The sequence below is a fragment of the Gracilinanus agilis genome, chromosome 4 (assembly GCF_016433145.1).
Source record: "Gracilinanus agilis isolate LMUSP501 chromosome 4, AgileGrace, whole genome shotgun sequence".
In the NCBI taxonomy this organism is placed as follows: domain Eukaryota; kingdom Metazoa; phylum Chordata; class Mammalia; order Didelphimorphia; family Didelphidae; genus Gracilinanus; species Gracilinanus agilis.
Window position 1 is genome coordinate 102,911,810 of NC_058133.1, and position 26,664 is coordinate 102,938,473.

Sequence of the window (26,664 nt, forward strand, 5' to 3'; positions counted from 1 at the left end):
TCTCTCTCACACACACACACACACACACACACACACACACACACTCTTTTCATCTGGGTCTGCCACACTATAGACTGCTGCTGGTTGGGTATCCAGAGACCTGGGGTGGGATATGGCCAAGACCTCCTGAAGTGTTGGCCAACACCTGGGCATGTTTTACCCAAATTATTCCAATTGGATGGATCAGAGGGCAAAGGGGAGGAGAGTATCAGGCTCATTACAGAGGAGAAGGATGAATCTCATCCATTTCAAGAACCCGTTGGTAATATCCTTGTAAACAAACTTGCAAATCCAAAGGACCACCCTTATTTCTCTCAGTGAGCCCAATTTGTGTGGGAGCTACCTATGCCATTGAGACAGAGTGTCCCCAAGTCCTGTCCACAATCCATATGAAGCCTCTGCCCTTAATACCCAAATTCTCAAGAGAAGTCAAGCCTGGAGCATCAGCACCATTTAGGCACAATGAGAGATACAGAAAAAATGTCCTTGTCAATGGGGAGTTTACAATTAACTTGGGGAGATGAGGTGTACCTGCATGAAATGGAGAACAACACAAGGCTATCTATCATTGTTCATTTCTACAATTCAGACTCTATTTGTAGGGGAGTGATCCCAAGGGTTAGCTAAGTAAAGCTTTCTGGAGAAAAGGATGGAATATGGGATTGGACACTCAGAGAGGAGCAGGAAGGTATCCATCAGGACTGATGAGTAGCATAAGCAATAACAGAGTTAGGAATATGAATGGCTAATTAATGATAAGGAGAAAGAATGGGAAGTCTGGCATGGAAGCCAGGAGGGTTAAAATTCCGTGTCAGACACTAACTGGGTCACTCTGGGCAAGTCATTTAACCATTCTCAGGCCCCTTTTTCCTTACTGGTAAAAACTGAACTAAGATACTTCAACATGGGCAGTTAGGTGGCTTATTGGTTAAAGCCCCAAACTCATCTTGAATTCAAATCTAGCCTTAGACACTTTCTAGCTGTGTGACCCTTGCCAAGTCACTTAACCCTGTTCAACTCAGTTCCTCATCAGCAAAATGAGCTGGAGTAGGAAATGGTAAACCACTCCAATATCTTTTTCTAAGAAAACCCTAAATGGGATCACAAAGAGTCAGAAAATGACTTCGCAACAACACTACTATTATTAGGAGAGCTTTGTAAATCTTAAAAGCATTATGAGCCATTCTGGGAGGAAAAAAGAACGAGCAAAAAAGTTCTACATTTACAGGGATAGAACCAGTTGCTCACGAGGAACTTAGTCCCCAGATAAATAGAAGAGCTAAATAAGAGGAGGGCATGGGAGATAACGGAGGGGGACCTCTGTGTTAAGAAGTGATCTGGAGAGGCACTAGGCTTCCCAATCCTGGACTCTGTGTCTCCTTGAAGCCTTCCCTGATACTCTGCGTTGAAAAAATATGAACGTAGTATCGGGCTCCATAATGGATCTTCCAAACCATTTGCCCTCCAGCTAGAACAATGTACCCTCTTTGAGTGGGCCAACTTTACTCCCAACGAGGTGGAATTCTCTGGCTGAGCTGCACCTGTTGGAATCATCTGATTCATCAGCCATGCAGCCATGCCACTACAAGGACGTCCTGATCCTGGGCTTTCCTGGAGGCTGGCATTTCACAGGAGCACATATGAGAACCAGACAGGCGTGTATGTTTCGTTGTCCTTTGTATTCAAAGGTGACGCTACAGAGAATGATCGATATCTGCACGTGGGAGTGGGACTGGAAAACCAGAGAGCCCAGCCAACAGGTCTTTCTCCTAGACAAATGGTGAACATGGGTACACACTGGTCTTTTATTTCTAGCTCGAGCTGCTGTTTGCAGAGCCTCTGTCTGTTTGGGACTCAACATTCAAGTCCAGGGATGGCCAAAGGGCTGTATTCATCAGAGCCCCTGTACCTCTGAATGCTGAAGGCTTTTCAGAACTGTTGTGTTTTCATGACTATATATAATGATCCACAATGGAAAAGAAGAATGGGGGCAGGGTATTGGACTTTGGAGACAGGAAGGCCTGTGTCCAAATCCTGAATCAGATATGTGATTTAGCTTCTGACCTTGAGCAAATTATATCTTTTCTGAGCCTTAGTTTGCCTCTCAGGCAATGGGCATAATATCTATAAGATCTGCTTCAGAGACAGCATGGTGGAGGGGATAGAGGCACATCTGGATTTAAAGTCAGGGAGACCTACATGCAAGTTCTGCCTCTGTCCCAGACTGTGTGACCCTGGGAAAGTTAGCCTTTTGGTACCCTCTTTGAAATTCTCTTTGGCCCCAAGTCATAGAGTATTTGAATCAGTGGAGGCAGTTTCTATGCCAGTAGTTTGTTCTTGTTGTAGCTCTGCAGTTGTGTCTGACTCTTCATGATCCTGGGGACCAGAGTGTCCATGGAGTTTTTTTTGGCAGAGATACTGGAGTGGTTTGCCATTTCCTCCTCCAGTGGATTAAGGCAAACAGAGGCTAAGGGACTTGCCATGGGTCTTACACAGCTAGTAAGTGTCTAAGGCTGGATTTGAACTCAGGTCTTCCTGACTCCAGGTCTAGCCCTCTATCCACTGAGGCACCTCACTGCTCTAGATATTTCATAAGCTCATAAAATCATTGATTCAGATCCTTCTCCTACCAGCACCAGAAAAGAAAGGAGCTACCCAAATAAGAGTGTTCGTAAAACTCATTACAAACCCTAAAGCATTGGATAAGTGCATGCTCTTCTTATTTCACTTTTCTCACCTTTATGCTTGATGGAGCTCAGGTAGAAAGGATCCTAGGACAAGCCAATATACCGCTGTTGTCTTCTGTGCTTGAAGAACCATTGCCCCTTATTATTACTGTTTTTATTGGCAGTGCCACCTTGCTTGAAGCTCTACCTTCTGTCTCTTCTTCACTCCTCCCCACAGTTTTCTCTTCTTCCTTCCTTCCTTCTCTCCTTCCTTCCTTCCTTCCCCTTCCTCTATCTCTGACTCTCTCTCTCTCCCCCCTTACCTTTTGTCTTAGAAGCGATACAAAGTATTGATACCAAGGCAGAAGGGTGGTAAGGGCTAGACAATTGGGGTTAAGTGACTTAAGGATCACACAGTTGGGAAGTCTCTAAGGCCAGATTTGAACCCAGGACCTCCCATATCCAGGCCTGGTACTTTATCCACTCTGCTACCTAGCTGCCCCAGTTTCCTCTAAGTTCAACTCCCTGTGGGGCAGCTGCCTGAGAGTCCTGTTGCTCTATGGCTGCACTGGTGAAGGTTTTCAAGTTCACGTGCCCAAACTGCAACTTCAAGCTGCTTGTGAGCTCCTTGTATTACCCCAGAGAGTGGAGGGAGAAGGGGCTTGCTTTGGGCAGTTGGACAGAGGGGTGGGGCATGCAAAAAATGTCCTCAGGAGCTGGAAAGAGGGGGAATGGAGCAGCTCCCTCACTGCCGGCTCAGTATACATGCCAATACTTTGCCAATGCTGGTCTATGGCATTCTTTATAGATATCCTTGCCCAAAGAAATTCTCTGACAATGGGCGTTAGGACAGGTTGAGGATCCTGCATTTGGGGAACTTGAAGGGAATACTGATGAAGCTGTCCAAAGAGCCATAAAATGCCAAAGCAATCATTTTTTTTAAACCATAAAAGATGGACGTATGTGTGTGAGGAGTGAGGAGAGGGAGAACTGAGCTCGAGCTAGTCAAGCCTGTGTTGTTCAGTCATAAAGGAGCCTGAAAGTCATCTTCCATTCTCCATGATCCCCAACTCCAGATGTTCATACCATGTCTGCCCACAGAAGGGCAGAGTTATCTACAACACTGCCATGTCTTTACTATCATACCTGATACAGCTACCTCATATTTATTCCTTTTGAGGAAGCAGAGATAGCTGGGACCATTATGCATTCATATCCTTGATATAGCCCCCAGCATGGGATGACAATGACATCATATCCTCTCTGCCAGTCTCACAGAGAAAGAGGGAACAAATGAAACGACCATTTATTAAGTGCCTACTATATACCAAATTTAAAAAAATATTATCTAATTTGGTTCTCATGACAACCCTGAGAAATAGATGCTATTATTATCTTCATTTTACAGATAAGGAAACTGAGGCAGGCAGGAGTTAAATGACTTGACCACGATCACACAATGTTTGCGGTAAAATTCAAATTCGGGTCTTCTTGATTTCAGACCCAGTACTCTATCCATTGCACCATCTAGCAACCTTTCTCAGCAGAGAGAGCACCATATCATTATTTGCCTTTTTGGTAATTTATTAATCCTCAGAGTCATAATCATGGTTGTCGTCAATAAACATTTATTAAGCACCTACTATGTGCCAGTCATTGTGCTAAGCTCTGGAGATACAAATGAGAAAAAGAAAGAGAGTTCCTGCCCTTAAGGATCTTACAGTCTGATGAGGGTACACACCGTACACCAAGAAGCTGAAAAAGGGAATGCCTTCCAGAGGGTACCAGAAGCAGACTTAGGGGCTGGGCAGGGTCATGATGTTCAGAAGTTGCAAACAATCAAGAGTAGCTGATGGAGAGTGAAGAATTGGCTGGAAAATTCTGAGGCTCTATAAAAAGGGACTTGGGAGGAGTTTTTTGCTCTGACCTGTAGTCCTCTAATCAGAAGGGAGAGGCAACTCAGAGCATCGTTGAGCATCAGAATTGAAGTCATCGCCTTGATGATCTCAGAATCATCAGTCTGGATGAGGACTGGTTAATACTTGGATGAGAGATGACCTAGTAATGCCAAGTGCTTTAGGAAGATGTTATAGTTCAGTGGAAAGAGACAGAACACAAATTGGGTTCAAATCCCACCTCGCTTGCTTATTAACTGTGTCCTTAGGTGTGCCAAACTCTATGGTACTCATTCCCTCAACTATCAAATGGAAGCAACTGGTCTAGATGACCAATGGGATTTTTTCCTATTCTATATCTTAGAATCTGTGATGACCTTTCGGACCTATGTCTCTTTCTTCGTGGACTCTGGGGCCTGAGTGTTCAACATGTGTCTCCTCAGTCCTGAGCTTAGATGAAGAAGGACAGATTACTGTGTCCCATTGGTTTGAGATGAAGGCAGAATGAGAAGACTCTGTCCCTCCCCCCCACCCCCCAGCCTATATAGACCTTTTCTCCAAATGTTGAGCTCTGAGGAAGTGGAAATCCTTAGATTTCCAAGACGCCACTATCATTACAGCCTTTGAGAAGAAAGCTGGGAAAGTTGAATGTGGCAATTATCACAGATTTCAGATGGATTAGATGGCTGTCTGGAGTAGGGAGGGCCTGGTTAGAAACCTCTCAGCCTTGGTTGGGAACTAAGATTCATCATCATGTCTCTGTTTGAGTACTGGGCCTGCCTGAACATATCTGCTGGGTCCCTCCAGGCTTAAGCCTTGAGAGACACAAAGTTAAAGAAAAGGAGAATTTTTGTTCTTATATTTATGATTTTTATCCCAAGATGTGGCCTGCGTGAGTTGAGGGGAAAAAGTGACTTCCCATTCTCAGTGACAGATGGTCAATTCCTATGACTCGATGTAATCTGATTAGTGATTATTAACCAACTATTATATATAAGGCACTATAATATATGATAGGGAAACAACAACAATAACAAAAAATGGCTCCTACCCTCAAAGAATTTCCATTCTACTGGATCTCTGAGACAGTCAGTGCTCATAATGTTCCAAGGAGATAGATTTACCTTCTTGGAGACTGGTGATGTCTTTGGTCCTGTCCGAAGGGTCATGGCTAAGATTTGGATGAAAGTGAGGCATCACAGCTGCCTGTCTACTTTCCCTTCCCCCACCACTCATGTCCTCTGTCCTACAGGCCACCAGAACAATCAGCAAATATTTATTAAAAGAGAATAATTCCTAATCTCAAGGAGTTTCTGTTCTAATAGTCCAAATACCTTATGTGTAATCCACACATGCTGTGAATTGGAAGGACACTTAGCTATTACTCTTGCCATCCACAAGAGCAAAATTGGAATGAGATACTTTCCCAGACAGGATAAGCACATGGAGCTCCCAGAGGGTAGTCAGAGATGATATTCCCAGGTGCCGTTGACTGAAAACAATGGGACTCCCTGTTGCATGTCCATTAAAGGTTTTAACACACAGTTCAGGGGCTCTTGGCTTTCCTTCCAGCCACCTGCTCCCAGGAGAGGAATGAAGTGGAAGGAAGGGTGTGGCTGCTGGCTGGGATGACTCCTTCAGACCTGAGGAGGACTAATTGCATATTTTTGCTTAACATTTGCAGAGCAGTCACTTAGAATCACAGAACACTAGAGCTAGTCTGACTCTCTTATTTCATAGATTGGGAAACTGAGGCCCTGCCAAGAAAAGTGATTTACAAAGGGCTATAGCGAGTGGCGAAGACTGGACCAGAAACCATGGTTCTTGACTGCCTTTACCCTGGGTCTTTTCCACCAAACTGTATTACGCTTTCCCTTAATGTCCAGCTTGGCAGGAAATCCTTAGGCCCTGATCTTTTCTTCCCTGGTTCTTGTTTCTTCTCCTTCATGAATCCTCCAGTGACATGATGGTAACAGGTTGTGTAGTCCCAGCCTGGGGAGGAAAACTGGGCACTGCTTAGCTATATTCAAGCTTGACTGCAACCTCACACCTGAAAGATTTAAAACTGGAAGGGGCATTAAAGGTCAACTAGTGCAGTTCTCTCATTTTACAGATTGGGAAACTGAGAACCAGGGAAGTTAAGTGGCTTATCCATATTCAGAAAGGTACTAGATATCAGAGGAAAGATTTGAACCCAGATCCTTTGATTCTATTCTACTATGCCACAAAGAGAGAGAAGAGACTGTGGCTTCTGAATTTTGGATTCTGTTTTTGGTTTTGGGATCTATCACCCAATCCTCCAGGCTGCTGATGCCTGGGAGTTGAAGCCACAGGCTCGTTCTCCTGTTTCTTTAAGAAGATAGTTAGAGATAAGACTCTCCCAAAGGAGATCAAAGGGAAAGAGAATGAGTGAGGTAGCCATAGGTGAGTTGGTCTGGCAGGGGGAATTACCTGGTGATTACCTAACCCCAGCTTGTGCGCTGGGTGGGAGGGCGAGTTCTGGGCTGCTGGACTTGGCCCTGGCTCATCTTGGGTAAGGTGAATCCTAAGTCACCACCTGCTTGGAGAAGTTTTCTCAGGCAGAATGTTGATCCTTTAGTCTGAGAGCAAGTCAGAGCAGATCTGATCCCAAGAAGCCTTGAAAGCTCATGGGAAAACAAGTGGTGGACAGTTCCGTTCCCAAAGCTAATTCCTACAGAGGCGTCCAGCTTTTCAGGGCTCCTCCTCATGGAACTTGGCTCTCTGTGGCCTGGGTGTTAAAATGGAACCTGTTCTCTGTCTCATTGTCCTTTGTACTCTGAGATGACTCTGTTATTTCTCATACCAACCTTCCCACAACTGTCATCTGTGTCATTAAGAGAGGAATGCTTTGAATTGCCTCATTCACACCCCCTACAAGCCCACCTCATTGCAACCAGGATGCCCAAACATGGAAAGGCCATGGTTGTCCTCCATCAGTGTCTTTGAGGTGGAGAGTCCAATGACTAAGCTGCAAATTATTTGTCTTCCTCTGGCAGGACACCCCCTGGATCTGCCTTGTAGCTCTCCATGCTATTGAAGTAAAGATGTATATCCTCTAAATAAGAAGGAGTAGACTATCAAAGCCAAAAAGTACTATATTACTCCAACTCTTGGGTCATCCATTTTCTTTCTTTCTTTTCTTTGATTTATAAAAACCCTTATCTTCAACCTTAGAATCAATACTGTATATTGGTTTCAAGCTGAAGAATGGTAAGGGTGAGGTAATGGGGGTTAAGTGACTGCTCCAGGGTCACAGAGTTAGGAAGTGTCTAAGGCTAGATTTGAACCCAGGACCTCCTGTCTCTAGAGCTGGCTCTCAATCCACTGAGCCTCCTGGTTGTCCCTAGGTCATCCATTTTCAAGGGAAGTGAACCCATAAGAGTAAATAACTTCCTGTCTTTTCTTACTTCCTTTTCCCCCTATCTTCCGCCTTAGCATTGATACTAAGTATTGGTTCCAAAGCAAAAGAATGATAAGAGCTAGGCCAGTGATGGGTGAAATACAGCCGGTGGGCCAGATGTGGTCCCCTGAAGTGTTCTATCTGGCTATGGGACATTATTCCTAATCTGACTAATAAAATGAGTAGGAAACAATACAATGAAACTTTGAAAGAGTTGCCTTAGAAACAGACTGACAGATGAGCATTTCCTTTCCTTTGGCTCCCTCTTAAAAAGTTTGCCCATCACTGGGCTAGGCAATTGCATTGCTTTCCATCTCTAACTCTGTTTCCCTATCCACTAAGCAACCTAGCTGCCTCCTTCCTGCTCTTTCTAGAGGGAGAGCCAGACTCAATATTACCTCTTCTTCTCAACTACCAAATTACCAGGATCATTGTAAATCTCTCCAGCACCCTGGCAACAAAGCCCATCTATTCATGCCAGATGGCAGGACTGGAGTGGGTAACTGTGGTGAGGATAACAACAGTTTGATGGGTCTGATCCAGAGGGAGCTTGTGAGGACCATTCTATGCTACATATGTATTGGACTATCAGAATTGGTGCAAATAGGACCCACTGAAAGGACCTTAGATGGATTGATTCTGCCATGATGCGTCCATACTGGCTCACCTTTGCTCAAATCAGTCCAGTTGAGCAAACACCTGTTAACACCTACTGTGGGCTAAGTGCCATGACAGGTATCAGGGATACAGTCACAAACATGATGAACAGTCCCTGTCCTCGTGGAGTGAATATTTTACTAGGGAATGCAATATGTAAATAGAAAAATAGATGCAAGAGAATTTGAAAGGAGAGAGAACACTGATGACTAAAGAGATCAGGATAAGTTTCGCATGGAAATAACACCTGAGCTCAACTTGAAGGAAGCTGGAGATTCTCCGAGTCAGAGATGAGGAGGAAGTGCATTCCAGGCATGGAGATAACAAAGACACATAGATGGTATGTGGAATAATGAGCTGGAGGCATAGCGATTAAGTCAGTGTGGTTGAAACACAGAGAATGAGAAGAGAGGATGATATGAAATAAATCTAGAAATATAGGATGGGGGGGGCAGTTAAGTGGCTCAGTGGATTGACAGTCCAGGCTTAAAGAAAGGAAGTCCTGGGTTTAGACTTGATCTTGGACACTTCCTAGCTCTCATTGCCTTTACTGCTCTTCTGCCTTGGAACCAATACCTAATATTGTTTTTAAGAGAGAGAGAGAGAGAGAGAGAGAGAGAGAGAGAGAGAGAGAGAGAGAGAATAAGAACAAAAGAAAAAAGAAAGGAAGGAAGGAAGGAAGGAAGAGGGAAAGAAGGAAAGAAGGAAGGAAAAAGAAAAGAAAGGAAGGAAGGAATGCAAAGGCCTTTAAATGCTAGAATAAGTAGGTGTTTGTGTGTGTATGTGAATGTGGTGTGTGTGTGTGTGTGTGTGTGTGTGTGTGTGTGTGTGTGTGTGTGTTAATCTTAGAAGCAATAGGGAGCCACTGAAAATTTTTGAGCAGAGGTCAGACCTGTACTTTAGGAAGTATTCTATTAGCCCTAGATTGGAGAGGAAGTGTTACAGGAATCAGGAAGAGTAATTAGGAGACACATAATTTTTATTGTGTAGAGAAGTCTTTGAAGACTTGAACTGAGAAGGGGAGGTACCTAAATGGAGAATAGGACATGTGACAGATACTGTGGAGATAGGATCAACTAGCCTTGGCAACTAAATCGGGGTAGTGGTGGTGGTTTACCAGCTGCCATTTTTCTTGCTTCACTTGACCTCAAGACCCAACTTCTAGATTGCTTATCCCACTTTAGTTTATCCTATCATGAATTTGGGATACAGGTCACTAGCCTTCCTCAGGGTCTCTCCTCTCATTCCCAAATCAATCAAGACATGTTTATTAAATGCCTTCTCTGTGCCAAGCATCGGACTAGGTTCCAGGAATACACAAAAGTTAAGGAGCTTATATTCTAATGCCTGAGAAAGAAAAGAATTTATTAGAGGATTGGGGAGAACCATGTCTCTAGGTGGGAAGAGGAAAAGCAAAATCCATGGAAGAGTAAGTCCTGGATTTACCAATAGGGAATTCAGTCTTTGGGGTTTAGGAGACAGGGTGGAAGGTAAAGGGAAGAGCCTTAATTACAGCAGCAAATGGCATTTCATATATAGCTCAATTAATGAATATTAATGACCATGTTTTGACTCAGTTTGACCAGGATTCAGTACTACTTGTCTTAGAGGCTTGGCAAATTTTTTTCTTCAAAAGCCAGTGTCTCTAAAAATAGTATAATGAGAGGCAATTGGGTGGCTCAGTGGATAAAGAGCCAGGTCTAGAGACAGGATGTCCTGTATTTAAATCTGGCAAATAATTCCTAGCTGTGTGACTTGTGCAAGTCACTTTACCCCAGATGCCTAGCCCTTACCATTCTTTTTCCTTAGAACCAATAATATTGATTCTAAGATAGGAGGTGTTTAAAAAAAAAGATAGTGTGAGTTTATGCAGATGGAAGGATGCTAATGCATCCTGGGATCTCATTTATTTTTTCACCACAATGAAGAGAGATCCTTGAGGATGGTCATTGGCTCATAGAACATTCTTGCTGTCTAGCTAGAGGATCAGTTAAATTTTATGGAACTGAAGAAGATCTGGGGCCTGTACTGGGCATCTGGATATTTGTAATGAAAGGAGACACCCTTGCCTTCAAGGATGTCTTAATGTCAAGGACCTTCTTAATGGGGATGGAGGAAATTAATGCATTTCCTCCCTAAAAGTACCACCGAGGAACAATTTTTGATCATATGAGGAACAGGGAAAAGTTTAAAATGTTTATTATTTTTTAAAAATTCAAAATTCTCTGGAAGCCTAAAGACCACATCTCTCCTCTGGAGCAGGTAGGCCATGGTAGTATTGGGGTTCTTGCTTTAATGTTATAGAAGATACTAGAAGAGCTGGGAAAAAGAGAACGCAGACTCTCAGAGTCTGTCCCTTCTTCTGCCAATCAAGAAGATAGGGGAGGGCTGTGCATGGTTCCCATCTGTTCCTATACATTAGTGATTGGTTTATCCTCAGTCTTAGGGAGTGTCATTTCTCATTATCTAATTGGTATCTGTCTCCCCCATTGAATGTCAAAATTCCTATCCTTCCCACTTCATAGGATTCTTGTGAGACAAATCTCTTGTAAACATTGTTAAATGTGACATCAGTGAATTGTTAATATTAGCTAAATAATTGGGTTTTTCTTTTTTTTTCCATTAAAGTCCTACTCTGATAAAGTATCTGGCTCCATTTGCCTCCTCTACCAAATAAGTAAAAAACTTCTTGTAGAAGGGTTATTGTGGCAGTTGGATTGTAAAAGTGCTCTGAAAACTTTAAAGCACTTTATAAATGCCCATAGTTACTGTTAATGTCATTATGTTATTACTCATCTTTTTCTTTTTTCTTTTGGAAGGAGATTGAAATGGATTTTAATTGTTTTAGATAAGTAGGACATTTTCTGATCACAATTGTAATTCAGCATTTCTGTTGGAAATAATTTGTAGCAAGGAAAGGGAAAGAATACCTCATCTGAAGGAGTTAGACTGGGTGGACTTAGTTAGACTTAGTCCTCACTAAGGAGGGACCAGGCTAGTATTAAAGGGAGACTAGGAGCTCTTATTCTACAAGAATAACATAGTTATATTAAAGAAGGGAAATAAAATACTTCACCATTTTTATGAGATTCACAGACAACAGAACTAGGACGAGTCACTACCCTGCTTTACTCTTATATGTTTAATGGTCCTTGGACTCTTAGGCAGGTGGCAGAGTGGATAGAATGCTGGGCTTAGAGTCAGGAAACCCTGAGTTCAGCACCTGTCTCAAACACTTACTTGCTGTGTTACCCTAGGCAGCCTCAATTTCCTCATCTGGAAAATGGGGATTATAATAGCACCAGACCCTGAAGTGTCACAGTGGATAGAGTGCTGAGCCTAAAGTAAAAAAGATTCTTCTTCATGAGTTCAAATCTGGCCTTGGACACTCATTAGTTCTGTGACCCTGGACTCTGTTTACCTCAGTTTTTTCATTTGTAAAATGAGCTGGAGAAGGACATGACAAACCACTCCAGTATCTTTGCAAAGAAACCCTCAAATGAGATAGATCATAAAGAATAGGATACCACCTGAAAAATGACTGAACAAAAAACCAGCATCTAAGGAAGTGTCTGATGTCAAATTTGAACTCAGAACCTCCCATCTCCAGACTTGGCTTTCAATCCACTGAGCCACTTAACTGCTCCCTTGAATTAGTTTTGTGACTCTGGACAAATCCTCAGATTACTTGCCCAGGCTCCGAATGCCTTATTGGCAAAGTAGGAATGATAATAGTTATGCAATCTGAATTATAGGTTTCCTATAAATTAAGCATGTGATCAGAGGGCTATATATAGCCCATAACACTCCCATGTGAGGCCTGAACCAGATTAAATGTCATTCCTAGCTGATTTCATTGTATTGATGTAATAATTTAAAAAAATAAAAGCAAATATAATAATTTTAAAAAATCTATCCAATGATTTTCTAAGTCAGTGTGCAACCCACGGGGACTTTATGTATGGTTTATTGGCCTCTATTTCTATTTCACTGAGAGGATAAAGAGATAAAGGGTCCAGGGTCACTGAGACAGTGCTTCAGAGGTGGGACTTGAACTCAGGTCTTCCTGGCTTCAAGGACAGCCCTCTATCCAGTGTAGCCCACTGCCTCTTGTCTTCTTCTAAGTCTCTCTGTGATTTGAAAGCTCTTCATTTCACAAAAGATGGAGATGACAAGGACTCAGTTATGGCAACATCTAATATTGTATTAGAACTGTTCTTAAGTTCTTATAGGACAATGCCAAGTTCAGGTGACTGTGGGTAACAGTTTTGTCTGTGATGATGCTCTGGGTCTGATCCAGTTTCTTGGCTCAGTTCTCAAGAACATTTGCCATTGATTAGTGAGCCATTGATGCGTATGTAGGTCCAGCCACCAGGTTATGGCTCACTATGTTGTTGTTATAATTGTTGTTGCTATTACTACTGGTATAAGGTGGGACCTCATGTTTATGACAATGGAACATGAACTCTACCAAGCCAGGAAGGCTTTTATTCTGGATCTGGCAATGGTCAGCCTAGCAAAGCCTGGCAAAACCCAGCATTAGAAAGCTGGCTATAAAGTGATGGATTTAGGGGAGAGGGTGGGGGAAGATTGGGGATGGGGAGCATCATGACTCATGAAGGCCATACCCTGAGACATGGAGAGGCTTCCACTGACATCAATGGAAAGAAGACCCCTACTGACAAGGAATACGTACATTGATGATAATGTATCTATGTTGATGTGAGGGTGCTCATACTTTTCTTTGAGACATGGAAATAATTTTATTATTCTTATTATGGATGATCCATTGCCAGAGGTCCCCTAGATTTAGGGTGAGGATTGCTTTAGCCAATAGGCTGGGAAAATCCCCCATGTTACCTTATCCGGGGATCAGAAATGTTCTATGAGATGTCATTGAGGAGAGGTGGCTAGGGGTACCAGAGGCTTTGTCCCTTACCCATCTACCCTCAATAATCTGGGAGAGCTTGAATGCCTCCATGGACAACAAGGTAAATCTGTGTGTAGAATGAGGTTGCCTAGAACACTTTTTGATCCAGAGAAGTGATTGTTTTCCCATTGCCATCTGCTTTGGGAAAATCACTTTCCTGTCTCAAGATTGTGCCTTCCTTGTAAAATGGCAATATTTTGGACTACTTGCCTTATAGAATTGGGAGGAAGACCAAGTGAGACAATCAAGTAAAGCACTTTGTGAATGTTTAAACTCTATAGCAGTATTAGTGAAGTATTGGCACGTGTGTAGAGCTGGCACTTGGGGAGCTGCTCTGTTCCCCTTCTCCCCAGAGTCTGAGGACATGTTTTGCATGCCTGACCCCTCTGTCCAGCTGCCTAAAGCAAGTACTTCATCCTTCTGCTCTCTGGGGTAATGCAGGGGGCTCACAGACAGCTCGAAGTTGCAGTCTGGGCACATGAACTTGAAAACCTTCGCCAATGCTGCTCTATAACAATGTTACCTATTATAACCTTTGATTGGCGATTCTAATGATAGAAATGAAAAAGGAGCAACAATGTCCAGATTCTTTTTATTCCACTTTGTCATAGATCATAGGATCATATTGTAACAATTCTATTTTCCTAATTCTGTTTGGTTCAGGATGACATAAAGTAAGCTTCCATTCCTCAAGCAGGGAAGTATAGGAGATCTGGGTTTGAATCTTACCTCAATCCTAAATTAGTTGGAGGCTTTTTTTTAACCCTTACCTTCTGTCTAGAATTAATACTAAACATTGGTTCTAAGTCAGAAGAATAGGAAGGACTAGGCAATGGGGGTTAAGTGACTTCCCCAAAGTCACCCAGCGAGGAAGTATCTGAGGTCATATTCGAATCCAGGACCTCCCATCTCTAAGTCTGGTTTTCAATCCACTGAGCTACCCAGCTGCTCCCCAAATTAGTTTTGTAACTCTGTGAAAATTCCCAGATTACTTCTCCAGACCCCAAATGCCTTACAATTGGCAAAGTAGGAATGATAATAATTGCACCAACTGAATTATAGGTTTGTTATAATAAAGATGCTTTGTAAACTTTAACATATTAGAAATGGAAACTCTTATTATTCCAACGTAGATGCTCTAAATACTTGATATATATTAGGGGAACATAATTGGTCCTAAAAAACCCTAAGATTTAGAGGGTTCTTAGAGATCGTTTAGTGCAACCCTCTTAAATTACCCATAAGGAAACTGAGGCCCAGAGGGATTCAATGGAACAAATGGAATTAGAGAGCTCGAGTTAATCTTCCTTTTGCCATTTATTAGCTTTGTGACCTCCTGGGCTTCAGTTTCCTCATCTGTGAAATGAGGGGGTTGGACTCTGTGACCTTTAAAATCCCTTTCAGCTCTAAACCTATGATCCTCCATGACTCATTCTATTGTCCCAGTGATATATTCTGATTAGCAAAACCCTTAGTATAGTGCCGAGCACCGTAGGTGCATAATAAATGTTCGTTGAGTGACTGACTTATCCTGGTAGGTAATTACTGCCAACCACAGGTTAGCATGCCTGTAGGATATGAAGAGCTGAGTATATTTACCGTGTGATGCTGGGTGTCTTTGGGCAATGGCAATTGAATCTACTGTTTTTCTTCTTTTCTCTGATCAGATCTACAATGGGACCCTCAAAAGAGACACAGATAATAGACGCTTCAGTTCCTACAGCCAGATGGAGAACTGGAACCGTCAGTACAACCGAGGCAACTGTAACACCATTGGCCCAGGCAGTGACATCTGCTTCACACAGAACATCAAGACCAGTCGGAGTGAGCCAGACCTGTACTGCGATCCCCGGGGGACCCTGCGCAAGGGCTATGGGGGCAATAAAAGCCATAAGACCACCCAGAATCGCTACAGCTTTTATAGTACCTGCAGTGGTCAAAAGCCTGTTAAGAAGTGCCCTGTGCGCCCACCTTCCTGCACCTCCAAACAGGATCCTGTCTACGTCCCACCTATCTCCTGCAATAAGGACCTCTCCTTTGGCCACTCGAGGGCCAGCTCTAAGTAAGTGCTAGTGACTAAGTGGTCAGTTGGTTTACACATACTCTGTCATATCCTGAGCTCTTTCAGCATACGACACTTCATACTGGGCACTGGATGGGAACAGGCAGAGGAGCAGGAGGCATGGTTCCTGGCCTTGGATCCTGATGGAGGGGCACAGTTCTTGCCCTTAGAGAGCTTAGTCCGATGAGGGATAATCTCTGTTCAAAAGGAGATTCCAGTAACTCAGAAGGTTATATATAGTCCTTGCAACTCATCTATTCTCAATCTGATGTAGGAGATAGAACCTGAGAACTCAGGAATTCTCCATCCATTGAAGGAGACCCCAGAAATTGGCCCAAGGAAGCTCCCAGTCATGTGACAGAGAACATCCACCCAGGACTCAGAAAAAGGACACAGGCACAGAAAAGGAAGTATGGGGGCCAACAAGCATGGAGTAAAAGTGCCAGATGATGTTGATTAGAGAAGGTGTTAAGGACAGATGGATTTATGGGGGGTTGTAATGTTTTGCAGTGGTAGGATAGAGGGAACACTTTAAAGAGATCATAGATCCATTAAAGTTTTGTAAAGAGTATGTTTTTATGGAGACGGTTAGGGGAAAGGATTCAGATTGGAGGAATGTGTCTACTTGGGATATACACAAAGGGATGAAGACAAGGCAAAGGGCAGAGTAGCAGTTAAATGTGCATGAGTCCTGAGGAGGGGGACAGCGATGGAAAGCCTTGAGTCAAGAAGGATTCAGTTAGGAAGGACCCATCTACAGATGCTATGGTGGCTGGGATATACCTCTCTAGCCTGGAATTAGAATTCCATTGAGTTTCCGTTTGAATAGGAATTACTTCATTCATTGTATCTATATCCCCTGCACTTAGTATAGAGCTTTGAACATAGCTGGGGCTTAATAAATATGTGTTGTGGGGCAGCTCGGTATCACAATGAATACAGCACTCATTGATAGGACTTGGGTTCAAATCTGGGCTCAAATTCTTCTTAAATGTGTGATCCTGGACAAGCCACTTAACTCCATTTTCCAAACCCCCGCCTTTCCGTCTTAGAGTTGTTACTAATATAGAAAGCAAGGGCTTGAAAATAAATAAATAAATGTTGATTATTTGGTCCAGAGTCCTTTGAACTCATGCACTATTCTCATAATCAGAATATCACTACAAATTTAAACTGGTGCTCCTGACATCCAGAAAAATCAATAAATCAATTAGCAGGCATTTATTAAGCATTTACTATGTCCCAGGTAAGGTGCTATAATAATAGTCTTTTTATAGCACTTTAAGGTATACCAAACACATACACATATTATCCTTATATCAGATGGCAGTTGTGGTGCTATTATTATTATTATTATTATTATTATTATTACCATTTTATGATGAGGAAATTGATATAGAAGTTAAGAGACTTACTCAGGGGCATACAGTTAGACATGCCTGAGACTGGATTTGAGCTCAGATCTTCCTGAGTCCAAGCCCAGTTACTCTTTAATTTTAATCCACTGCCCTTGCTCTCTGCTGAGGTATAACAACAAGATTTCGGAATGATTTTGGAGTAGAAAAAGAGTGGGGAGATACCTTTTCGTTGTTGCATTGTCTTTTGGTAATTATGAAATGGCAGTCCAGGCTTTGATTCATTATCCCAATACAAAGCCAAAACAAAAGAGAAAAGTGAAGAAGATTTGAGCGTTTCTTACTGGAACTTCAGTAGAGATGGGACTTAAAGGATAAAGGGTTTCTGATGGAGAAAAGGGAGAAGGTTCCTAATCTGATAGGAATGGAATTGACCAAGGCAAGATGTGAACATGTCGGGAATATTTGGGAAACATGAAGGCACCAATTTAACTGGAGAAGGAGGATTGGTGTAGTGGATTAAGGATAAGGAAAAAAAGCTAAGTAAGAGGCAGATTGTGGAAAGCATTGGAAACCAGGCTACTGTAAGCATGGGGGAGCCATTGAGGACACTTCAGTCAGACGGTGATTTGATGAAACAAAGTGCCACATTGATTGGACTGAGGAGAAGCAATGGGCAGAGATTAATTAGGAAGCATTGGTTCATACACAAGATGATATAGGTGAAACTATTGGGCAGGCTGAAGAATAGGAGGGAGGAAGGGACATTTCCAGTGAAAACTTGATGGACTTGGTGTCTGGTGGATCCACCTCCACTCATGTTCCCCTGTTTCATGACTATGTTCCAGACTTCTGCCTGGAGTCAGGGGTGTGATCGCTGGTAAGGAATGAAGCTCCTTGAGGGCAGGGACTTGAGGTCATGTTCATCTTTATGTCCCCAGCCTAGCACAGGATCTCAAATGTCGGAGGTGTTTAATAAGCATTTATGAAATAGAATGGAAGCTTGCCTATGCATATGGAGAATAAAACCATGACCTGAGTCTCATTACAACCATTATCTTACCAACTCTGAATTAATATCATCCTTTCCTGGAAGAGGGTGGAGTGGGACCAGCAATGTGTTTTTGGGTGGGGAGATTCCAGTCAATGGGTCCGTTCCCATTAGAAATTGGTTCATATTAAAGGAACTCTTTCTATGGGGAAACTGGTTCAGCAGCTATGGCTGCCTCCATCTTGATTCTCTGGAGAACAGATGAGGTTCTGGAAGCTAAGTCAGAGCCGGCCTCCAGGGCTTGGAGCACCTGAGGCAGGATGACCTGTGGCAGCCCAGGGTAACCCATGTCCTGCTCCTTCTCTCTTTCAGGATCTGCAGCGAAGACATAGAATGCAGTGGCTTGACTATCCCCAAGGCTGTGCAGTTCCTGAGCTCTCAAGATGAGAAGTATCAGGCTATTGGAGCCTACTACATCCAACACACCTGTTTCCAGGATGAATCTGCCAAGCAGCAGGTAACCAACTGCATACTCTCCTTAAATCTGCAAGATCAAGACCCAGATATTGGTCTGGTCCTTGTTTAAAGTTGGGTAGACATGTAAAATCCAGTGGAATTGCTCATTGACTACAGGAGAGGGGTGGATGGAGGGGAGGGAAAGAACATGAATCATGGAATCATGGGAAAATATTCTAAATTAATTAATTAAATAAAAAGTTTCAAATCAAAAAATAAGATAAAATAAAGTTTCTTGGGTGGAGGCTTTCTTTCTGTGGATTCCTTCTCATCTTATGTACCCTCCTGGAGCAGTTTGGAGTGCTTGCTAAAATCCATAAATGAGTCTGGCCTGAGCAATGACCAATGCCGAAACTTGTCCTCTGTCCCTTTTGCCAAACCCACTGTTAGCACCCACAAAACTCCTCTCCTTCCAGCTAGTCTCATTTTACTTTCCTGCTTAGGGTTGTCCATAACCCTACTCAAATGAGATGCCATATGTAAAGCACTTTGTAAACCTCAAGCATTATAGAAATGATAGCTATTGTGATCAGAGGTGATTAGAGCGCAATACTACTAAGCTTAGTGATACCTCGTGAAAGGAAGGCAATGTGGTAGAGCAGAAAAGAGGGCTGGCAGTGCAGTCAGAAAACTTGGAAGATGGGAATTCAAGCTGCAGCTCTGATACTTACTAATTGTGTCTTTGGAGCAAGCCACTTAAATGATCTCAAGATTTTATTTTTTTCATAGGTAAAATGAGGGGGGTGGATCAGAAGACCTTTGTTGTCCCATTGAGACCTAATGTTCTGTAATTCTGTTGGTGACTTGTCTGAGGTCACACAGATAGGTAGGGATAAAGCTGTCTGCCCTGCTCTCCATTCACCACTCTTCCCACTATATCATGCTGCTTCCCTCATGTACACAGGTAATTCAAATGACTCATATTAAATTTTAAACAATTCTCATTGATTCAGAAATCAGGAGAATTCTCTTGCAAAAGATTTGAGTCCAATTTCTTTATTTGATTGCCTTTATTTATTTTGAGTGTCTTTAAAAAATCAAAGCAAATCTTTCCTGTATGAAGACAGTGCTTTTTAGGTCTCTGTAGAAAGAGGACATGCATGATACTGACTGTTTATTTAAATCATGGAGAAGGCCATATAGAATCCTCGATACCAATTATCTGCCTGACCTTAACCCCTTTGAGTAGATATCCTGCGATGAATAGATACTTGTTTGGCTTGCTTCAAATTAGGGCAATAATTGGGGCCGATGATAAATCTAGAGCGGGAAGAATCCAAAGAAGGCATCCAGTCCAACCTCCTCATTTTTGTGGATGGGGAAACTGAAGCGTGGGGCTATTAAATAACTTGTCCAAAGATAAAGAAACAAAGAACTGTCCCATAGTGATCCCATGTTCTTTGAAAGCAGAAACGCTGTTCTTTCTGTTGTACCTCATTATCTCTATTAGATTGATTTCTATTTTTAAATTTGTTTATTTAATTTATTTTTGGGTTGATTTCCTTTTAAAAATAATGTGCTAACTTTTTTTTGGACTAACAAGAAACATGTATATGTGTTTGTATTGTATTATATAATCATACGTGTCTTATATATGTTTATTTTTCATCCTTTTTGAACATCCATTACTGTTATCCCTGCTGAACATATTGTGACATCCCTCAAAATGATGAGAACTGTTAAATAAGACCAAATGAAACCATATCTAGTGATATATGCAACATTCTAAATCTAAAGTCTCTCACCTCTCTGTGTAGAGGAATGAAATACTCAATTGTTTATTTTAATAGGAACAATTGGTCTGATTTCTAAATTGATCTTATTTAGATGGCTGAAGGATTCTACTTGCCTTGCATTAGGAGTCATAAGCTCAAAAGATCTGGAATTTAGAAATTTAAGGGGCCTTAGATATTGATTATTCCTCCTAACCTACCCTGTCTCCCCTCTAATTCCTCTGATTTACAAATGAAAGCACTTAGAGGGGAAATGATGCCCAAGATCCCACAGGTGGGTGGTAAGATGCAGAGGAAGAATTCAAGCCCAGACTATATTCTTTTCACGTCACCATAATTCCAGAATTTGTTTTGAAATGACAGATATATTTAAAAGTACATATTTTTTAATTTTAAATTTCTGCTTGGATGATTTGATGCTTTTTAAACCAGAGACCTGGCATATTTCAGACTCTATTTCATTTGGAAATGAATCTGAGATGATAAAAGTATCACTAGTATATTTATTTATAGCCTTTGCTGAACATTTGTACTTTCTTGGGCCAGTTTAATCAATCAAAGATATCCCTAAGGACTTTTTTCAACCCTTATCTTCTGTCTTAGAATTAATACTGTGTATTGGTTCCAAGGCAGAAGAGTGATAAGGGCTAGGCAACAGGGGTTAAGTGACTTGTCCGTGGTTACACAGCTAGAAAGTATCTGAAGTCAGATTTGAACTCAGGTCCTCCTGACTCCAGGCTTGGTGGTCTATCCACTTTGCCAGCTGGCTACCCCACCCCTAGGGATTTATAATGTATAAACTACCTAATAAAATCAATGACATCCCTTTTCTGATTTGGGAATTACTTCCTTCAATATGGAAGCTGGAGAATTTGCTTCCTGTATTTGGAGAAACTTAGACATGAGCTATATTTAAGATTTTCTTTGAGTAATTTCATTTAGTGGCAATGAGCTAGAGAAAAACTGGTCCTTTGGAGGTCAGACCTCCAGGATTGGCCCCAGGTCCCTGGGGGCCCATCATCTTGGGGCTCTGGACTACAAGTTATACTTTTTATATATTTTATATTTACTTTTCGATTTACACATTCTTTTCCTTTAATAGAATGTGCTCTTCTTGAGGACAGAGAGGGACTGTTTCATTTTTACTCTTGTGGCCTCAACACTTAACGCAGTGCTTGGCACTGTGCTTATTGAGTGGATGAAGTAGATTCGGGAACTTTTCCAAGTTAGATGGTTTTGTCAGGATCTACAGCTAAAGCGAAAGTCCTCATTGTTGTAGGGATGTTTCCCTTTCTTAGTACAACTCAGTTGTTGCTCTAACACCCAGTGGAGACATAGTCATTGAAGAGGCAGCAAGTCTAATTAATCAGAGCACTTCCTAGATAGCTTTTCTAGTCCCTATACATGCCACCCTATACAACTGGATAGATGTCATTTCTCTTGATAGTAGTAAGAAAGAAGTAAGAGCTCCTCACCTTTAACATTGGGGCCATTGAATAAGGATATTCATAAGGAAACTAAGCCAGAAGCCATGCTTTAAAGGCTTCAAGTGTCATATTTAGCTTAAAGAATTTAAGGGCAGGTAGGTAGCCCAGTGGATTAAAAGCAAGCCCTAGAGATGGGAGGTCCTGTGTTCAAATCTGGCCTTAGATATTTACTAACTGTGACTCTGGGCAAATCACTTAACCCCAATTGCTCAGCCCTTACGTCTCTTCTGCCTTGGAACCAATACATAGTGTTGATTCCAAGATGGAAGGTAAGGGTTAAAAAAAAAAAGAATTCAGTATGTAGGGGGATTATTTTTCCTGAAAAAAAATCTACTTTGTATCCTGACTACACAGTTAGGTGGGAGAAAAGAAAGGTAAGAGGAAACCAAGTAGGGTTTGAAGGAAGAAGGGGAGAGTTGGGTACAGTAGACTTGATCAAAGAAGGGAGGAAATGTTATGTGGTTCATGGGAATATTCAGAGACTCTGTTCCCCTGTACCTTAATTTCCCCATCTGTAAAAAAGTCAAGATGATCTAATAGTTAATATTTATGTAGCCTGGTTCAGTGTTCTATCCCCCTGTGCCACCTAGCTCCCTTACTGTATCAGCTCCAGCCGTGAGATGAATCTCTGACTATCCATGGTGGTGGCTTCTCTGTTCTTCTAGGTATACCAGTTGGGAGGAATTTGCAAACTGGTGGAGCTTCTCCGGAGCCCCAATCAAAATGTCCAGCAAGCTGCAGCTGGAGCCCTCCGCAACCTGGTCTTCAGAAGCTCCACTAATAAGCTTGAGACCAGGAGACAGAATGGGATCCCAGAGGCTGTGAACCTCCTGAGAAGGACTGGGAGCACTGAGATCCAGAAGCAGCTCACTGGTGAGTTCCTTTCCCCTCTCCCCCCTCCAGCTTTCAACTACTCCTTCCCTTTTGTCTCTCATGGAAAGCTAAGGGAATGGAGATATGGGGACAGGAAACCCCTTGGGCAACTGGGGATTACTTTGTTGGGCTATGCAGAGTAAGTGGCTAATGTAGACAGAGGCTATCGTCTCCATCTTCTGAGGAGCCATTAGTTTGGGGAATGCTATGAAGAAGCAAGAGGAGAATGCTAAAGGAGTTTGGCGCCCAGAAATACAAAAAGCCATAGAATTCTAAGAGACCTTAAAAATTATCTATTTGGGGGGCAGCTAGGTGGCTCAGGAGATTGAGAGTCAGGCCTAGAGATGGGAGGTCAAATCTGGCCTCAGACACTTCCTAGCTGTGTGACCCTGGGCAAGTCACTTACCCCCATTGCCTAGCCTTTACTGCTCTTCTGCCTTGGAACCAATACACAGTATTAATTCTAAGACAGAAGGTAAGGGTTTCTTACAAAATCGTCTAGTTCAGTGTTCTCAGAGAAAGAAACTAAGGCCAAGAGAGAACAAATAATTGACAAAATTTCCAGAAACTGGTTCATATTCCTTTCACCCTGCCCATGATCTAAGCCTAGGAATCAAGTATGATTTTAAAAAAACAACAACAACAAAAAACATGTTAGAGGGCAGAAGGTATTTCAGAAGAAGTGGTAATAGGTTTACTGGGTGCTGCATCTGAGAGTAATTCTTAAAAATTATTTTTAAACCCTTACCTTCTCTCTTAGAATCAGTAGCAGCAAGGGCTAGGCAGTTGGGGTGAAGCGACTTGCCCAGTGTCTGAGGCCAGATATGAATGTAGGTCTTCCCGACTTCAGGGCTGACTCTACATCCACTCTGCTACCTGCAGAGACTTCCAGGGTTAAGTGACTGGCCCTGACAGTTATCTTAGCAAAGTGGACTTCTCTTTTATGGAGAGGGTATAAATATTTGGGAACTCTTCTTTGACTTCCTCTAAAAGTAACCCTAAGCTTCCTGTTGGACATGACAAGGAGGAAGAGAACATCTCTCCCCCAACAAAAGAACCATTTGGGATTACTGTAGAGAGACAGCGGTGGTGTTCAGCTCATCATCATCAAAACTTTTCTTGAGTGGCTAATTGCATATGGCACCATGTTGGGTTCTGTAGACATATTTCCTGCCCTCCAGGAGCCAACAGCCCAAGGCAGGTACCTTAGGGGAGGTGGGTGTGTAGAGAACATGGAGACAGATCAGATTTCATACTGGTGCTGTTTAGAGTGTAGAAAGTGAGATGGTAAAGTATAGTGAATGACTGATGTGGTGCAGCATTGTGAATTTAGAGAAGATGCCAGTGGTGTGGGTGTGATCTAGACCTGATGCCCCTTTGGGTACAAATAGCCCCCTACGAGAAGGAGAAATGTAAAAGCTTATACTTGGATCCCAAGAAAACAACCTCACGAGTAGGACATGGGGAAGGAGAGACTAGCCAGCAGGTCATCTGGAAAGGGGGTCTGAGTAGATTGTAAGCTTAATGTGAAGCAACAATGTGATGGAATAACTAATGAGATCTTAGGATGTGCTGAAAGAGGTTTAGTGTTTAGAGGGAAGATGAGTCACACTCTAACTGGTCAGTTACCTGGAATTATTTTTAAGCCCTCGCCTTATGTCTTAGAATCAATGCCAAGTATCGATTCCAAGGCAAGAAGAGCCGGAAGGGGTAGGCAATTTGGGTCAGGTGATTGACCCAGGGTCACACAGCTAAGAAGTGTATACGGTCAGATTTGAACCCAGGACCCCCCATCTCTAGGCCTGGCTCTCTATCCACACTATGCCACCTAGTTGCCCCCAAGTTCACATGCAATTTTATACTCAGTTCAGGACACGACATTTTCAAAAGGTTGCTATTAAGATGGAGAGCATCCATCTGGAGAAAGACGTGCTTGACGGTGAGGACCTCAAAATTACAAGGTAGAAAGATTCATTGAAGGCACAGAATAGGCTTTGCTAGGAGAAGGAAAGTCTTGGGATGGACGCCACAAATGCTATCTTCAAATACTTAAGAGACTGTGATGTGGAATTGACCTGGGGTGGGGGTGGGGGACAGAATGAGGGGCAACGTATGGAAATGAACAAGAAATAGATGTAGTCTCAATATGAGCTTTAGCTGTGTTCGGATTAGTGGTTGATGAGACACATTCAGCTCAGGTCCTAAGGTAAAGTTTGATTTGTATTCCCGAAATGTGGAGCTATAGATTGAGTTATGGAAGCAAAGGACTTATTTTAAGTATGTGGGGACCACCTGAGTGAAGTTAGCAGGCAGAAAAGTATGTCTGATGGGAACAATTCAGTACAAGAAATATTAGCAGAATTCTGTTGCATTCACAAAGCTTGCTGTGGATGCCATGAGCCTCAGTTTATTCATTTGTAAAATGGGAATGATACTTGCATTATTGACTTCTCAGGCTTGTACTTTGAGAGTAGCTAGGTGGCTAGAGAGCCAACTTTGGTGGTGGGGGTGGGGGTCCAAGGTTCAAATCTGACTATAGATACTTCCTAGCTGTGTGACCCTGGGCAAGTCACTTAACCCCAATTGCCTGGTCCTTACCACTCTTCTGTCTTGGAACCAATACTTAGTATTGATTCTAAGGTAGAAGGTAAAAGTTAAAAAGAAGAAGAAGAAGAAGAAGAAAGAAATAGCTCTTTGTAAACCTTAAAAGTATTAACAAACCATGAAAATCATTATTATGTTATTAAATCATATTCTTTTATTTCACTATTAATATTAGTGAATAACAATAGTAATAAAAAAGGTAAAAGACATAGTCCCTGCCTGTGAGACACTTAAAATCTCACTGGACAACAGCCTTACACACAGGAAATAATTAAAGAGTGGCATCAGATTATATATAATTAAATACCAAAATGTGTGGTAGAAATGATCACTCCATCACCATATCTTCTGAGCTCCTGCCCTAACTTTCATTTGGAGTCAAACTTGCAGTGTTGCCCCACAACTGCTCTGACAAGAAATGGTTATATCCATTTTACACTGAGGAAAAGATGCTTCTGAGAGGTTGTGGCTTGCTCAAGATCATATAGCTAATGCATGTCTGAATTTGAACCCAGACTTCCTGCCTCAAAGCCCCCAAACTCTATTCACTGTGTGACACTACTTTCCATACTGTACAAGATAAAGGAACCAGAGATGAAGATTGTATTCCCAAGGAGCTTGTGGTCTAATTAGGGAAAGAAGCTGCATGCCTAAAGACCAGTGATGCTAAGTCCCTTGGGAAACAAGCTCTTTCTTTTGTTGGGAACATTTGTGAGGTATTGTGTTTAGGGAGAACTTTCTATATCATTGTATGTAAGGATCTGAAAGCAGAATGGGATACTTTGGGAGATGGTGAGCCCCACATCGCTGGAGTTCTTAAAGCAGAAGTTAGACAACCAGTAAAGAGCCTGTTCTGGAAAAGGTATCAGAATAGGCTGGGGACCAACAGGAAGACAGACTGGTTGGTGGCCAAGGGGCCGGGACTAAAAGGGGACCCTTCTTTCTTCAGGGCTGCTCTGGAATCTGTCTTCCACTGATGAACTGAAGCAAGAACTCATTAATGAAGCCCTTCCTGTTTTGACTGATCGGGTTATCATCCCCTTCTCTGGCTGGTGTGATGGCAATAGCAACATGTCTAGGGACACTGTGGACCCTGAAGTTTTCTTCAATGCCACTGGCTGTTTGAGGTGAGAAAAGTTGACTGTTCCCTTCTCCCCATTCTTGGAAGAACATAGACAATCCAGGTTTGATACCTTAGACAGTGGAGCCTTTCTTGTCTCAGATTCTATCTGGGACAGAAAAATCAAAGGACCATTATAGTTTTATAAGCTTATTGTTATTGCTATCATCTGAGTTTTTTGTTTTTGTTGTTTTAGTTTTGAAAAGATTTCCTTTCTGTCTCAGAATCTATAGAAGTATTGGTTCCAAGGCAGAAGAGCGATAAAGGCTCAATAACTGGGGTCAAGTGACTTGCCTAGGGTCACACAGCTGGGGGGATATCATCTGTTTTTACATTGCCTGAATGTAACAAAGT

At 42.3% G+C, this 26,664-nt stretch overlaps 1 protein-coding gene across 1 annotated transcript in view; it reads left to right on the forward strand.

Annotated features, from left to right (window-relative positions):
- The window catches only part of PKP1 (plakophilin 1), an 86,197-nt gene that overhangs the window by 42,473 nt on the left and 17,060 nt on the right, over positions 1-26,664 (forward strand). Inside the window, exons 3-6 of the mRNA XM_044674548.1 lie at positions 15,237-15,631; positions 18,350-18,494; positions 22,379-22,586; positions 26,140-26,317. Coding sequence (XP_044530483.1) covers positions 15,237-15,631; positions 18,350-18,494; positions 22,379-22,586; positions 26,140-26,317 — 926 coding nt within the window. The remainder of the gene's footprint in view (positions 1-15,236; positions 15,632-18,349; positions 18,495-22,378; positions 22,587-26,139; positions 26,318-26,664) is intronic.